This window comes from Lissotriton helveticus, chromosome 3_1 (assembly GCF_964261635.1).
Source record: "Lissotriton helveticus chromosome 3_1, aLisHel1.1, whole genome shotgun sequence".
Lineage (NCBI taxonomy): Eukaryota > Metazoa > Chordata > Amphibia > Caudata > Salamandridae > Lissotriton > Lissotriton helveticus.
Genome location: NC_136061.1, coordinates 1,874,597,749 through 1,874,613,003, shown reverse-complemented (window position 1 = coordinate 1,874,613,003; position 15,255 = coordinate 1,874,597,749). Strand labels below are relative to the sequence as shown.

The following is a 15,255-nucleotide window of genomic DNA, read 5'->3' as shown; positions in this document are numbered from 1 at the left end:
GCGAGTGTCGCCCAGAGTTGGAACCCACTACAAGCTGTCTATCAGGTGTCTATGTCAAAGGGACTGGTGCAGATTGTGGCACCAGGACAGAAGTCGGCACTGAAGCCAGTAGAGGGGCACAGATGGTTCCCTCTGGTGGTAGCAGCTCAACTGGCGGCCCTCGTGATCTTTGGGGCCCGACGAAATGCTGGAGGGAGCTGGAAGCGTGCAGAAAATGCACAGTATGGCCTTCCCAAAGGCTTTGATTTGCTGCGACGTCATTGACGGACCCAGAAAGGTGGAATGCATCTGTACCAGACTCGTGATCGGCTTCTCAGGAGTTCGAGAGCAAGATCGGGTGATCACACGTCTTGGAGTCATGCTCCGACCCAAAATACCAGAGGCATGCCTTGTGGGGGAGCTGTCACAGACATTTGTTTGTGACAGTCCTAACAAAGTGTACAACCAGTCATTTTAGAGGGGGACATTTGCCTCAGCACACTCGAAAATGTAAGAAAAAAAAAATACTAGTCAGTCATGAATGAACATAGTTCTGGTTCCACGTTTGAAGGTGCGTAAAGAAAGGAAGTGACATCAGCATGCAAGAATTGCACTTTCATGTGCCTTCATTCTCCATTTCCAGAGAGGAACAAAGTCGGTGTGAAGCATCAGGGCACCGCCTACCAGCACGCAGGAGTACTGTCAGAGTTTTCCTGATGCAGTTTGAATCTGTATTTAGCAGAATCTATCAAAACAGACTATTGTTGCAGGTATCTCCTTCTTTTGAGACTGGTTGACAACCCTGGCACCCCCTCTTTCCTGCTTCTTGTGAAAAACTGACATGGGTGTTTGTAACTGTAACTGACCACTTGAGGGTTAATCAGAACGTCAATGAGGTGCTGCTGTGCCTCTGGCTTGACCCAAGACATGCATGGCAGCTAAGTATATTGCAGGTGTTTCTCAAACTAGAGGCAGTGTCAGTTGAATCCATGGTGCATCATATGGTCACATTCGAGATTACTTCCCCCTCTGCCACAAGTTTGTGTCTCTTTTAGTGATACACCTCAGGCAGGTGCTTGAGCAGCTGCTCTTTTTCCAACTAGTGGTATTTGCTATAGTGACAAGAGCAGACCACCTGAGATGGCAATTCTCTACGGAGTGGCAACCCAACCCCCTCACAGCCTCTCGCTTCCCTGTTACGTCCATCTTTTTGCTCTCCTTATCCGGACAGCGAGTTGTCCCAATTGCTTAGATGAAGGTTCTCCTCCTGACTGTGTGCATAGCCAGGGAATTTGGTGGGACATGTCCCCTGTTTTACATGGTATCACCTGGGACAAGCTTACAATTCTGTTGACCCATGGGGTGATGAATCAATACCTTGACGGGGTCCTTAAAATGTTCAGTAAAGCACTTGGTCATATTTTAAGCATCATCAGGTACTGAACAGACAGACCTCTCTGTCCAGGAGTGTCTCCACCAGCAAATCATCTTTCTCCTCAACATGAATCTTTGCTTTGTGTTAGCCTGCTGCCCTTGGGATAATGGTATGGTGCACTGTGGTGTCATCCAGGGCAGAGCCTAACATGATAAGCCTAGCAGAGGACACATGGTCCCCATCTGTCCTTTCCAATGGTGAAGCGTCAGGCTAGACTTCTCCACATGCTGATGTCAGTAAGGACATTCCGCTCTCACATCTATTCTTCTCTATTTACATGCTCCCTCACATATGGCTGGCTCAGCTCCTCAGTCTTATATTGTATTTCTGACCCAGAACTTAGATCTAGCAACATCTCAGTGGCTCCGGATTGCTTCTTATGTAGATACCAGAGTCTGGAGCTACTGGAAGAAGGGAAAATATTCAACCAGGCTGGTTCCAGGCATCGCTCCACCATCTGGACCCAAGCCAGATGCTGATATAACTCTCATCGATCCTCGATAACCCTTCCTCCATCCCTCATGTACTACATGTGTCAAATGCTTTGATGTAGGCCTTTATTTCAAGGACAACTTAAGAATACACTTCCAGTCAATTGGATTCACAGCAGGAGCAATTCACCAAGCAAATCGACACTTCATTCTCTCATTGTCCCTGCGGTCAGAACCAGCTTCCAGAGGGCAGGTCTCTGCTACACTTAAATCATGACTGTTAAGGAAAATGCTACTTACCAGTATGCATCTGTTCTTGGCATGTAGAGCTGCAGATTCGTACACTTTTGCAATAGATCGCCACTTTTTCCGAGCCCAACACCAGGTGGCGATCTATTGCAAAAGTGTATGATCTGCAGCTCATATGCCTCGAACGGAAAGTTAGCAGAGTGACTATGGGCCTCTTTTCAGTGTGCTCTAACTGGCACCGCAAACGATCCCTAAGTTTCTTCTCATAAACCACTCAAACACTTCATGGAGATTCGGCCTGCAGGGTGTACTGAATAAAAACGAACTCAGAGGAAGCAACCTGTATGGTCTTTTCCATTTTGAAAATCGACAAACTAAGCCTCTTTATTTTCTTGCACTGTTACAAGGGTCTCTTACTTCATAACCAAAGCAAAACAATTGCTTTCAGCAGCGCTGATCAAATTTTGCAGACACTAAGCTCTTTGAGGTAATACAACGTGCTGCAAACAGTTTATTCAAAACGTGCCAAAGGAATTTTAATAGAAGAATAAAGCAAATATTTATAGAGTCTTGCTTGAGCTAGAATCTGGCCAATCCTCGCCAGGGCACACGTCCTAAAAAAAAAAAAAAAAAGAAGTGGGGGACTAACCTAATTAATCAATATGCAAGTGGCATCGCGGTGCTTGAAATCACGCCGCGTGACATCACAGGAAGTGGCATCACAAGAAGTGACATCAGATCTTAAGCCCTCACATATATGTTTAGCAGGTCTATGAGTACATTTTAACACATTTTGAGTATACTTGCAAACCCCCCTGGTTTAGGTAGAAGATTCACATTTTTGTAAGCTTCACATAAATCAATGTTGCCTTTTGTCAGCGTAAAACTTCCTCTACCCATAGTGCTTTAAGAAAAAATAGTGATATTTAAATTATTACAACGCCTCATCCGGGGTAGTAAGCGCTATATAAATGCTATTTATTTTGTGTAAATACAGGGTAAGATCAACACATCTGTCGTCTTTACAGTGCATGCATATCTTCTAAACAGAGACTGAACAAAGTGAAAAGCTGCCTCTCTTAAGAATGTGTGAAGTGCTAACAAGGTGTGAGCCTTTGTTTCCCCTCTGTTGCATTTGCTTCTAGATGTGAGGCTACTGACTGCTGCCAGCAAAGAGACTCGAACAAAAGTAGACCTGATGACAACTCAAATTCGGCCTTTGTTATGGGCCCAGCAGGAGTCAGAAATAAGAGAGCCCCAACCCCGCCTGCACTTGTCACAGATCGAAAGCAGATAACAACGTGCAGGCGGGACGAATTCAGCATGTTTTTCAGTGGGGCCCACATTCTTGGCAGGGTGGACAGTGTCCACCCTGTGAAAAAAGTGGGTGGACGCCGTCCATCCACGTGTACCCCTGACTCGTGTCCTGGTCCTCGCCCTATCTTAAGCTGTTCTGCAGCGTCTTCTGTAAAAGCAAAAAACACGAACGAAAGGAAGGCACACTTTGCAAACATTCAAGACCCCAAAAGAGCTGAAACCCCCTGAGTGGGTCAAGGTCGTAATCTCTATGAAAGGATAACTGTGTCCGATTCAAGGCGATAAGTGGATGAGCATTCTTGCAATCTTGAATTAGGAAAAGCCTGCTAAGGCTTTGTTCATACAATCCTCATAAGGTAGAAGAGGCCAAAATATAATCAATGAAACAAGATAAGCAATAAAACCAGCATGGTGTTCGCAGAGCCAGAGTGGAGTATCACTGGCCTTTGGACTGATCCCATCGGATGGACCTGGAAATGTTTTCTTAAATCAGGATACCTAGTATTCAAATGACTTCTGTTTACATGTATAGTCTAGAACTGCCAGCCAAGGTTGTGTAAAGCAGACATCCAGAGTCATTAGGTCAGATGAGATGTGCAAATGATGAGCTCGACCATGATTCGCAGCAGTGGCTCTGGGGTGTAAACAGAACGCAGCCCGGTCCAAGCATGGCCGTCTCAGCATGATCACTTACCTCCGCAGGTCAAGAGGTTCTGCAGGAGCACCAAGTGCACCGGGCACGAACATCGGGGTGTCCCGTCTCCTTTGGCAATGCAGATATGCGAGCACCCGCCGTTGTCGCGTGAACACGGGTGAGCCGCTGCGGAACAGAACCATAAAATAGCGTTACCAAACAAACCTTTAAGAAGTGCAGTACGGACATAAATGAGTTAAATCTGACACAATAGATCAGAAAGGTGAAGAGATACGAAATGCAGATGAGCGGCTGTGAGCGAACATGGTCTGCCTAGCGGCGGCTGGGCCAGGGGTACAGAGATGAATGACAGGACATTTGGTGAAGCAGTCATTTTGAAAGCCTCATACAGACACACTGACCTCACCAGTTCCTTTCGACCCCTGCTCAGAATTCACAAACCTCAAATTAAATTAGCCTCGCGCTGGACTGACTGTGCTAACTAAATCCTGTTTATCTTACAACACAATGACGGCAAGCAAAAAAAAGACTACTTTTCAAAGGCACAGAGCAAGCTCCTCTTTCAGCCCGGAAGGGTAGTTTCTGCTCGCATGTGTTCCAAAGAACAAAGCTAGAACATTTTTGGAACCAAAATAAAAAAATTACTCCCTTACTGTTCATAACTTTCATCTCTAAAATATTTCCAATTTACCTCCGAAATAAGTGTTTATTTTTCTCTAATTTCCTTTCATTCCTTTTAAACAAGATAAAACAAATATACGGGCCTTTTAAGTGTTTATTTTCTTAAAGACAAACAGACGGCAACTTCTGCACAACTGACAAAATATGCAGATTTTGGGCAGTTGACAAGCAGCTGAGCTTGGAAGACTGTACTGGGAAATGTATGGATAGGCACACTGACTAATACTATGCAGGAAGGCGAGGATGAGAGTCACAGAGAATATAAACTGTTCAGATCAAATCATATTAAACAGAACAAGGAACCTCTGGATAGCTTCAGATGGGACTGACTTGCTCAAAAAGGGAACTTTGCTGACAAAAATAAATCCAACAATGAAACAGAATAGAGTTGAGGCATCAACAGCTGTGAAGCCTTAAGAATTCATTCACCCGAAAAAAATAAAAAACCTTATATCCAACGCTCAAAAGACGCCATAAAAATTCATTAGAACATTGCAGTACTCTCTTAACTTTTGGTTTTAAGGTTGATGCTCATTTCACTAGTATAAGGAACAACAGAATACACTAAAGGTCCTTAGTTTGATTTAGAGGTCACTCACAAGGACATACATGCACATTCAATCCTAATTTGCAAATATGATGCATAATGAAGTGGAGTGGTGTGAACCTTCTTAAGGACAAGTCTCCATCAGACTTTCATAACAAGTGAGCAAATAACACCCCAGTGCTCTCTAAACCTTAGATTCCACCACCTGCATGGTCACGACTACAGAGGCTGATTAATTGCCTCAAGGTGTAAACTGCGCTCATGGTGGGGGCATAAATTAATGAGCCTTGGAGAGTTTTCGTGTTCTAACACTTCTTAGGGCAATGTATGCTTAAATCATCTGGTACATAGAACTGGCAGGGTTCTGCAAATTACTCTTAGAATAATATCTCCCTAGTTCTCCAATCATCCAACACCAGCCGCCTGCCGTGGTAAGGGAATCTTGGCACCCAGAGTTACAGGTTTCAAGGCAGAGGACAGACGGATGGCAAACAAGCAACAGCACAGGCAAGAGCAACTGGAAGATCACCTGTCAGACAGGCTGAAGACTAGCTGCCTTCTTTTCAGAAAAAACAGCCACCCCACAAGAGATGCCGCCACTCTTCAAGATGAGCAGACATCTTTCAGTGTTAAGCAAAGCACACTAGATAAAGCACCTGGTTTTAGGGACTTGGATTATTTACATTCAGGCGACCTACACACCTCATCTTGATGTAGAAATCTCTTCAAACAGGATGGTTTATCGATATGAAGACTTTTTAGGACCACCATCTGTAAAAAATCTCCGGAAAACAACTTTAAATTGTATCTCCAGGATGTTCAGCGCGCTGCCACCCTCGAGCTTTCTTCGTTCACTTCAGATACTATTATATACTTCACTTCAGATACTATTATATACAATCACGTTTTTCCTAGGACCACAAACAAAAGTGACCTTTGTCATACCCGCAGACTGAGCAGAACCTTGAGCTCAATTTTTAAAGCCAGACAAGATTCAGCACTACTCTTCTCGTGCAACTGTTGAGCTTGATACCTGCCATCGGTGGGTCTGCCAGACCAGTCATATCGGGCTTATGAGATTGGACTGTTTGTTACAGTAGATTCTGCACTGCGAAGCTAACACACTCCCGAACGCTGCATCTTAAATAATTGACATTTAGAACATGCTCCATTCCATAAAAGAAAGACATCAATATAATTCAATTACTGTCAACTTACAAAACTCTTCCATGTCGATTTCCTCGACTGCATGAATGCTTGTGAGGTGAGCAATGCGCCCCTGGATTCTGGTCCTTCTGTAGCCACTGGTCTTCTCAACTCTCTCGATCATCTGCTGCTGGCGGTCGATCCAGTAGAGATGGTCTCCGAGTACAGTCAGGCCCATGGGCTGTAGAATGTTGGAGTCTTCCAATGTCACACGATTTGCTCCTGTTATAAACAGAAGATGTTAGTTCTACTCACTGTGTATGTACTTGCATCAGTAAGGCACTGGGGGGGGGAAGCATACTACTTTGATCTTTGTAAAACATGCAAGGAAATCGGATTTGAAAACTCTAGCTCTCTTGTAAGTGAAACATGTTGCAAATCTGCTCAGCAAGCCGAATGAGAAGGTTGAATTCTGACTGATTGCCAGCTCCTCAATAACTACCAAAGCGTTTCACACAAAGTGCCAACCAAAGAGCTCCCCTATAGGTTTGCAAATGGGAAGCACTTAGTTGGCTTTTCTCCCTCTCCACACATCCCTCTAATGTCAGTGTAAAGGCCTTGTAAGGGACGGGGAGATCCTGGCTCATTCTTGTCGAGCAGAGAAGTCCCTCTCCAAAGACGGTCTGTATTGGCAAAGAGAAGTTGTTGGACATATGACTGAAGAATGATTTCTAACAGCAGCATAACCTACCATACCGTGACAGGACAAACATCTCCAGATATCACTCATCTGGCACTCTCCTCACATCTCAGTATAGGAGATGGCACCCTCAGTTACCTATTCATTTTGCTGGTGATATTACTGTGCAGGAGTTAAGAGCAGCCATTACAAGTATGGCGTGGGGCAATGTTCCTGGAGCTGATGGCCTACCTGTGGAGTTCTTTGCAGCCTACAGGGAGAGTTTGGCTTCTAAACTTGCACAACTTGTCTCTGCTGCTCAGGAATCAGGTCGCCTTCCGATATTTACAAGCAAGGCCCTGGACATCCCACTCCTGAAACCTGGACGCCCTTACACACACGTTAGAGCCTACAGGATATTATCCATGCTCAGTGTTGACCATAACATTCTAAAGTCGAATACTAGTGACTTGCCTGCAACCAAATATGCCCTCTTTCATCCATATAGGTCAGGCAGGCTTCATTCTTGGGCGTAATACAGCACTAAGTATCAGGAGCCTCATCTCTCTTTTGAATGAAGAGTTTTTGGATAAACGGTTAGCAGCTGTCATGGCAATAGATACTGAAAAGTCCCTTGTTAGTCTAAAATGGGACTTCTGGATCAGGTAATGGCTGGAATGGGCCTGGGTTTATGCGTTGGATTAAGTTACTTTACATGGGTTCCACTGCACAGATCCGCTCTGAGAGAACTATAGTCGAACCTTATGATGTGGGTCGTGCAACTACACAAGGGTGCCCAATTTCTCTTATATTATTTGCCATTGCAATTCAGCACTTGGCCTGCTGTGCTTGCACTGGAGAGTTTTATCGTGGGTTAGAGGGCAATCCCATTATACAGCATGCTACTCTTCCTGAGGAATGTTGAAGGGGCATTGCCAGGCGCAATACATCTATTAAAGCACTTTGGGGCTGTTTTTGGCCTACACATTAATTGACAAAATCCTGTTTGTTTCCACTATGTGGGCTTACCCGGACCCCTATTTGCATTAAATATTTAGGAGTTAAAATACGCCATAATCAACAGGACCTACTGGATGGTAATTTGGGAGCAGCCATCAGAGCCCTACAAAATAGTATAAAGTTCTGAGCTACATTACCTTTATCTGTGGCTGGCAGAATAGCAGTGGCTAAAATGGTGATGTTGCGAAGATTGCTTTATTTCTTTTTAACACACCCGCTGTTGGTACCTCGCCGACTGTTCCAGGTTATGGAAACTCTATAGTTGGAACTAATCTGGGGGGTGGTAGGTACAGAGTATTCCTGACTAAATTGCAGGGTCCTATAACAGAGGCTGGCATAGCTGTACCTGCTCTTTTGTCCTATTATATAGTGGCTCAGTTGCAGTGGTTTAATCAGTGGGTCTACAGTATAGTGAAACCTGGTGAGGGTATAGTTGGCTAGCCACCTACTTTGAGGCCTGATTGCAAGTCCTTTTGGTTCCTCAGCGATGGCTACCACTGGCTTCTCAGGAACTCCGGGTAATACAACAGTTCTGGCGTTGTTGCTTAGAACCGACCCGAGTCCCAGTGCCCTATTCGCCCGATTTCCCACTTAGTTGGATGAAGTCGGTGCCTGGTGTGGGTGCACTGCGAGCAATTGCGAGGTGGGCTGATTAGGGAGTTACCTGTGTAAGTGTTTATACAGGGATGAAGCATTAATCTCCTTTGAAACTTTGCAGAAGAGTTTGATATTCCTGGTGGCCTATTTGTGTTGCACAGGGCTGTGGTTGCCACGATTGTAAGTTATTGGGACAATGGAGGGGCTGAGCCTGTAACGCATCAAGCGTGTCAACTACTCTGTACTAAGACAGGCCGTGTAAAAGTGGTCTTGTGCCTTTTTCATGCTTTACGTGCTGGTGCCCTCGCTCCCCTCCCCTCACTGAAAGTGAAGTGGGAGGCGGACCTACAACTCTAGATTATAGATATGGACTGGGAGACGATCCAAGTACATATACCTGATGTCTCACGAAATGCAAGGTTTAAAGGAATTCATTTTTATATTTAAGATAAAGCATACCTTACACTCGGCAAGATCAACCAGTTCCATGCGACTGCTGCTGCGAAATGTTAGAGATGTGGGGAGTTGGGAGCAGAATTATTCCATATGATTTGGCCCTGCCCGAGTTTAGCTGGGTTCTGGGATGCAGTTGTGGGTTGAGTAAATGACATAATTTTAAGGGCGATCACTTGTACTCCCTTAACCTGCCTCCTTGGGCGATAGCCTCACTCTAAAAAGAGGAAAATGACTACTAGATTTACTGATTTGGTATTCATTTTGACTAAACAAAAATTGACAATGCACTGGAAGACTGCGCGTGGCCCTTGAATAATTAGATGGAGAAAAGAACAGGTTAAACGGGCAGGGCTGGAGAGTGCGGAGTTGTTTTGTGAATTGAAGAAAGGGCGGGCAAAAACTGAAAATGTACAAGCATGGGAACACCTTGTGGACTCTTTGTTGACCCCAGGCGCTGATATAATAATAATAATAATAATACTAGTATTTATAAAGCGCGAACAGCTGCCTCAGCTAGGAGGCGTCCCGGCGCTGTGAGAGCTTAGCAAGAAAGTTAGCTGGGAGTCTGCAGACTAGAGAGGCACCGAGAACAGCCATGACTTAAGCTGTCTCCTAAAACTTGTTTCTGATTGGGCCTTTCGCAGCTCAGGAGGTAGGGAATTCCAGAGACGGGTCACATTGGCTGAAAAGGTCCGACCGCCCAGTCTAGCTCTTTTGACTCGTGGCACACTCAGTAGCGCATGATCATTTGAGCGAAGACAGCGAGACTGTGTATATCTAGGCAGACGGGTTCTCAAATAATTAGGACATGTGCCGTGGAGGGACCTATGAGCCAGAGTAAGAGTTTTAAATTGTATTCTACTGGCAATCGGGAGCCAGTGTAAGGCCCGAAGATGGGGGGAGATGTGCTCCTTAAAAGGAACATGCTTAAGTAGCCCGGCTGCCGCGTTTTGCACCGTTTGCAGCCTTTGGACCAAGTACTTCGGGAGACCGCTATACAGGCCATTAGCATAATCCAATCTCGAAGTGATGGTGGCATGGATCACGGTTTTCCGGCAAGACTCAGGCAAAAGTTTCAGGACAGGGCGGAGATTCCTCATTTTGCTCAGGCAGAAACCTGTAACCTGATGGATCTGGGGCCCAAAGGAGAGATTTTCGTCCCACTTGACCCCCAGATTTTTTACCCCCTGGGAGGGGGAGGGTGGAGTACCCATCTCAGTCGGCCACCAAAGCTCAGCTGGAGGGTGACTGCCTTTACCAAAGAAGATCACTTCCGTTTTTCCCGGATTCAGTTTCAGCTTGTTAGTATTCATCCAGGAAGCCACATCCTGAAGGCACCCCTTAAAGTTTGCAAAAGCCGCCTCTGTAACCTCAGAGTAGGGAAAAACCAACTGGGTGTCATCAGCATAAGATATTGCGGTGACTCCCCAGTTGGCAATGAGGGAAAAAAGAGGGGCAAGATAAACGTTAAACAAAAGGGGGCTAAGGGCAGATCCCTGCGGGACCCCGCATTGCAGCAGCTTACGCTTTGAGTCACAGGTGCCTAAGGTGACCCTCTGCGTTCGGTTTGACAAGTAGGACTGCATCCAACCGAATGCCTGATCTTGTAGGCCAATGTCTGCCAGACGTTGGATCATTCTAACATGATCCACCGTATCAAACGCGGCCGAGAGATCCAGGAGCATCAGCATAGCCGAGTCTCCTGAATCTAACGACCACCTCAGAGAATCAGCCACCTCAATCAGCGCCGTCTCCGTGCTGAAGCCGGGTCTAAACCCAGACTGAGTCTCATGAAGGATGCTATTAGACTCGACATGAGCATTCAGCTGGTGATGGATTAGTTTTTCCATCATTTTCCCGGGCGCTGCCAGCAGAGAGATAGGACGGAGATTAGTTAAATCCTCCGCATCCCCGTTTGGCTTCTTCTTTAGTGGAAGGAGCGTCGCATGCTTCCAACTCTCTGGAAATTCCCCAGTATCTATGGAAGTATTCCAGATATGTTGGAGCATAGGTGCGATAGCGTCCGCTAAAGGTGCCCACAGTTTAGGTGGACAAGGGTCCTCTGGGGAGCATGACTTACACCGAATAATCTCTTGCCTTGCCTCATCTAGTGGGATAAGTTGAAATTTCCTCAAGGGGACTGGGGACCGACCCCCATTCTCTCTGTCCTCCCTGGCCGTATGTTTATGCGGGCCAAAGGAGTCATAGACCATCTGTATTTTATTGTCAAAGTAGATCGAGATCTTATCACAGAGTGCTATAGATGGGGGGATATCCCTTTCAATGCAATGGGGCTTCAAAAAGGATTTAACCAATTTAAACACTTCTTTGCTGGGATTCTCCGCCTGTAGAACCATGGAGGCATAATAGCTCTTTTTTTCTTTCCTGATATGCTTATGAAACAGCTTGGTGGCCTCTCTAAATTGTATTTTTGCTAGGGGGCAGTAATGTAGTCTCCATAGTCTTTCTAGTTTCTTACAGGCTCTTTTTCCACTCTTAGAGCATCAGAGAACCATGGGGCTGTGGGAGAAGTTCTCTGCGCTGTCACCCTTTTTGCTGGCGCTACCGTCTCTACCATGTTGCTAATCCAGTTATGTAGTGCCTGGGCATCCACGCTAGCATTCATGGTACGCTTAGGCGGGTCATGGGACAGGAATTGATTCATGATGACCGGTGTGAGATTTTTCCACTGCCTCTTCATGAAAGAGTGTTTACTGTTTCTAGGTTCTACACTATTTAATGCTAGTGTGAATGGTATCAGCCAGTGATCTGACCATGCTACTGGGAGTGCGTCCTCCACTACTATGCTTTCAAGTGTGGAGAAAATTAAATCCAGCGTGTGTCCAGATCTGTGTGTGGGACCTTTGTTATGGAGCATCAAATTTGCAGCACTCATTGCTGCCATCAGGTGCTCTGCCGCTGTATTGCCATCCCTATCCATGTGGACATTAAAATCACCCACAACTAGGAAGTGCTCATGCTTCAGCGCGTTCAGTGTAATCGCGTCTGTAAGATGAGCTGTGCTACTTTCCGCACAGTCCGGGGGGCGATAAACCACCATCCCAGCAATGGCTAGTTGGGGGTTTAAGAGAAGGCAGAAGTATAGGCATTCCATACCTGGGATTGCAACTGATGCTGCGGAAGAAATGGAGAAGCAGTCTTTACAAATTACTGCCACCCCACCTCCGCGCCTGCCATCCTCGCGATTCGACATGCACATGGAAAAGCCCGCCGGTACAGCTAAACTGATGGCTGTCATATTATGCTCATTTAACCAAGTTTCAGTTAAAAACAATACGTCCCAGGCCTGGCTCTCCAGGAGCAGCCAGATGTCCGTGCTGTGTTGGGATAATGATCTACAGTTCACAAGTCCCGCTCTGAAACCTCTAGTTACTTGGGCTGAAGCCACCCCTGGAGTAGGCTTAGGAGGAGAAGCGGCCCTGACCCACGCACTACCGCATTCTGAGCAAGTCAGTGGGAGCGTGGCCTCCATAAGAGAGTGAGATGTGCAAGGCCCCCTGCGATTAAAGGCCATTAGCTCTTGCCTCGACCAAACAGTCCTGCCGGGATCCAACCCCGCTGGGGCAGCATGCTTGGCCTTGGCCGCAATCCGGCCGCGGACGGGCGCAGACGGGCTGGACTTAGGCGCGACTTCGGCGCGCCATCGTCGCGCCCGCTGCGCTCGTCCGCTGCGCGGCCGGAAGCACATTGCCTTTAGTCGGGGTCTAGCCCAGAAGTGATACTAGCTGGGGGAGGAGTCGCGTCCCTCCGCTCAAGCGGCACACAAAAGCCGTGGCGGAACGGGGACGGACCGGGACACAGCAAGGGGTAAGGTCTAACAGCCCAACAATGTCTGCATCCCCCAAGACAGTTCTAGCTCCCACCAGCAGTCCGATTAAAAAATTATGACACGCTTCAGCAGCGCTAAAATAAACAAAGACAGTTTTTAAAATTTGCACGCTTCTCTAAACACACCGCCCAGCGCCTTACTCGCGCTGCTCTCACACCAAACAACTCCCTGATATCTCAGGAGGACTTAGAGGGTGGTAATAACTGATCTTGCATGAGTTGTCAGGGGTGGGACATTGAAACACTGCAGTGAACTTTGAAATACTGCCCATTAGGGCATTCTATATTTGGTAGCTTTACAGGGGATAACTATAGGTAGGGGTATTAGTTGGTATTGACTGCTAGTTAGAAGCTGAAATTGCTTTAAGGGATGTTGCAATATGTCGGATTGTATTTATTATATGTACTGGCTTTTAAAACTATTTATTATTTGTATTTATGTACTTTTCAATTGTAAAGCTACTTTTTAAATTATGTATTACATGTGTTATTTGAAAGTTACATTTTAAAATATTTTTTATTATTTTATATTGTATGTTTTTGCTTGATAGCTTTTAAAACGATTCTTTTTTTACTGTGCACTTGCAGCTTCAGTTTTATGTTCAATATTGAAAATAATAAAATTAGTTAAAAAATTAAATACGGGGAAGGGGCTACAAACAAACTTAGTAACTAGGGATACACTAGGCCAGTCCTGTTTAAGTTTTGCTTTTACTTCATTGGTAAGGTCTCAAATCCTCTTAATCACAAAAACAGACCTATATATTAAGCAATGCATTTTGCATATGTTTTTACAGCTGCAACAGTTTTAAAGCAAAATAGCTCACTTGGTATTAAAAAGACACCAAAACAAAACGTAAGTTGCCTTTTCAGCTTGGAATCTCATTATCAGAAGCATAAAGACACAATAAATGTTTTAGTTTACATGTGTACAGCACCAACCAACAGCTGTTGGGTTCAAGGGTGTAATCCACATTACCTTGCACCAGCCAAGGGCACAAGGACTACCAACCAAGGCTACTGAGGGCCGTGCCCAAGACTGCTAATTGATTAATGTACAATTCAGGAATGGCATGTGTTGTCAAGGGGGCGGGCGAGGGACTGGGAAGCTGACTCAGTGTGGTGCCAAGCATAATAAGTGGGCAGGTACAGTGTGTCCATCACCTAACTCATTCACGAATAAATGTGCAGCACAGAGGTCTAGATAGGGAGTTAAACTAATTGCCGAGTTAACAGTGAACAGTTTAGAATCATCTCAACCAATGGACTACTTGACTAGGAGCAGGTAAGTAAACACCAACTTTTCTTTACTGGCGATTCTTATGAAAAACAGGTAGAAAATGTGTGAAAACATGCGCCTTCCAATGGCGCTATTCTTCCACCACAACTGACAAGCAAGCATTCTGAAAGAGACTTTACTACATTCCTGTAGTAAAGTCCTGATGCTTACAGTGCTAAAGTTTTGTTGTCTTGAACTTTGGTAACGTGTTCCCTATTATCACTTTCCATCTTTTACTCCGAAGCTCCAGTAGGATAAAGTTGCATATCTGGAGGGCGACGTTGTGAACACATTCCAAGAGAGTTCGCCAACGTCCACAAATGTATTTGCTAACAGCAAGATCCTTCCATAATACACACATTTTTTACTTCATTGCCCAAGAAAGCTAATTAAAATTAGATCCTTGATTTGAAAAATGTCACCGGCTCTGAGAACATATTACGTTTTGGCAGCCAACCAACCTCAGTGTTTTCATCTCCTGCCAAGTAATATGTGCAGCCGTCTTACTTTTTACTGGTAAAAATCTTGATCTTTGGTTTTCTGAGTGTTACAAAAAAAGGCTTGGCTTTGTGCACAAAAATATATGTTTCTGTTGCTGAGATTCTACACTGCCAACACAGTTTATAGAGAAGGTCTGTATCGGCCCACATTCGCTTCTAAATTATCAGATGAATCTTGCCATCACACATTCACTTCTAAACTATCAGATGAATCCTGCTTTCACACATTCACTTCTAAACTATCAGATGAATCCTGCCATCACACATTCACTTCTAAACTATCAGATGAATCCTGCCATCACACATTCACTTCTACACTATCAGATGAATCTTGCCACCACACATTCGCTTCTAAACTATCAGATGAATCCTGCCTTCACACATTCACTTCTAAACTATCAGATGAATCTTGCCATCACACATTCGCTTCTAAAC

The 15,255-nt window shown here is 45.3% G+C and overlaps 1 protein-coding gene across 1 annotated transcript in view; it reads right to left on the bottom strand.

Moving 5' to 3' along the window:
* Nucleotides 1–15,255, bottom strand: part of LRP5 (LDL receptor related protein 5) — a 412,593-nt gene that overhangs the window by 18,518 nt on the left and 378,820 nt on the right. Inside the window, exons 16-17 of the mRNA XM_078682857.1 lie at nucleotides 6,513–6,722; nucleotides 4,106–4,231 (exon numbers count right to left, since the gene is read on the bottom strand). Of these exons, the coding sequence (XP_078538983.1) occupies nucleotides 4,106–4,231; nucleotides 6,513–6,722 (336 nt within the window). The remainder of the gene's footprint in view (nucleotides 1–4,105; nucleotides 4,232–6,512; nucleotides 6,723–15,255) is intronic.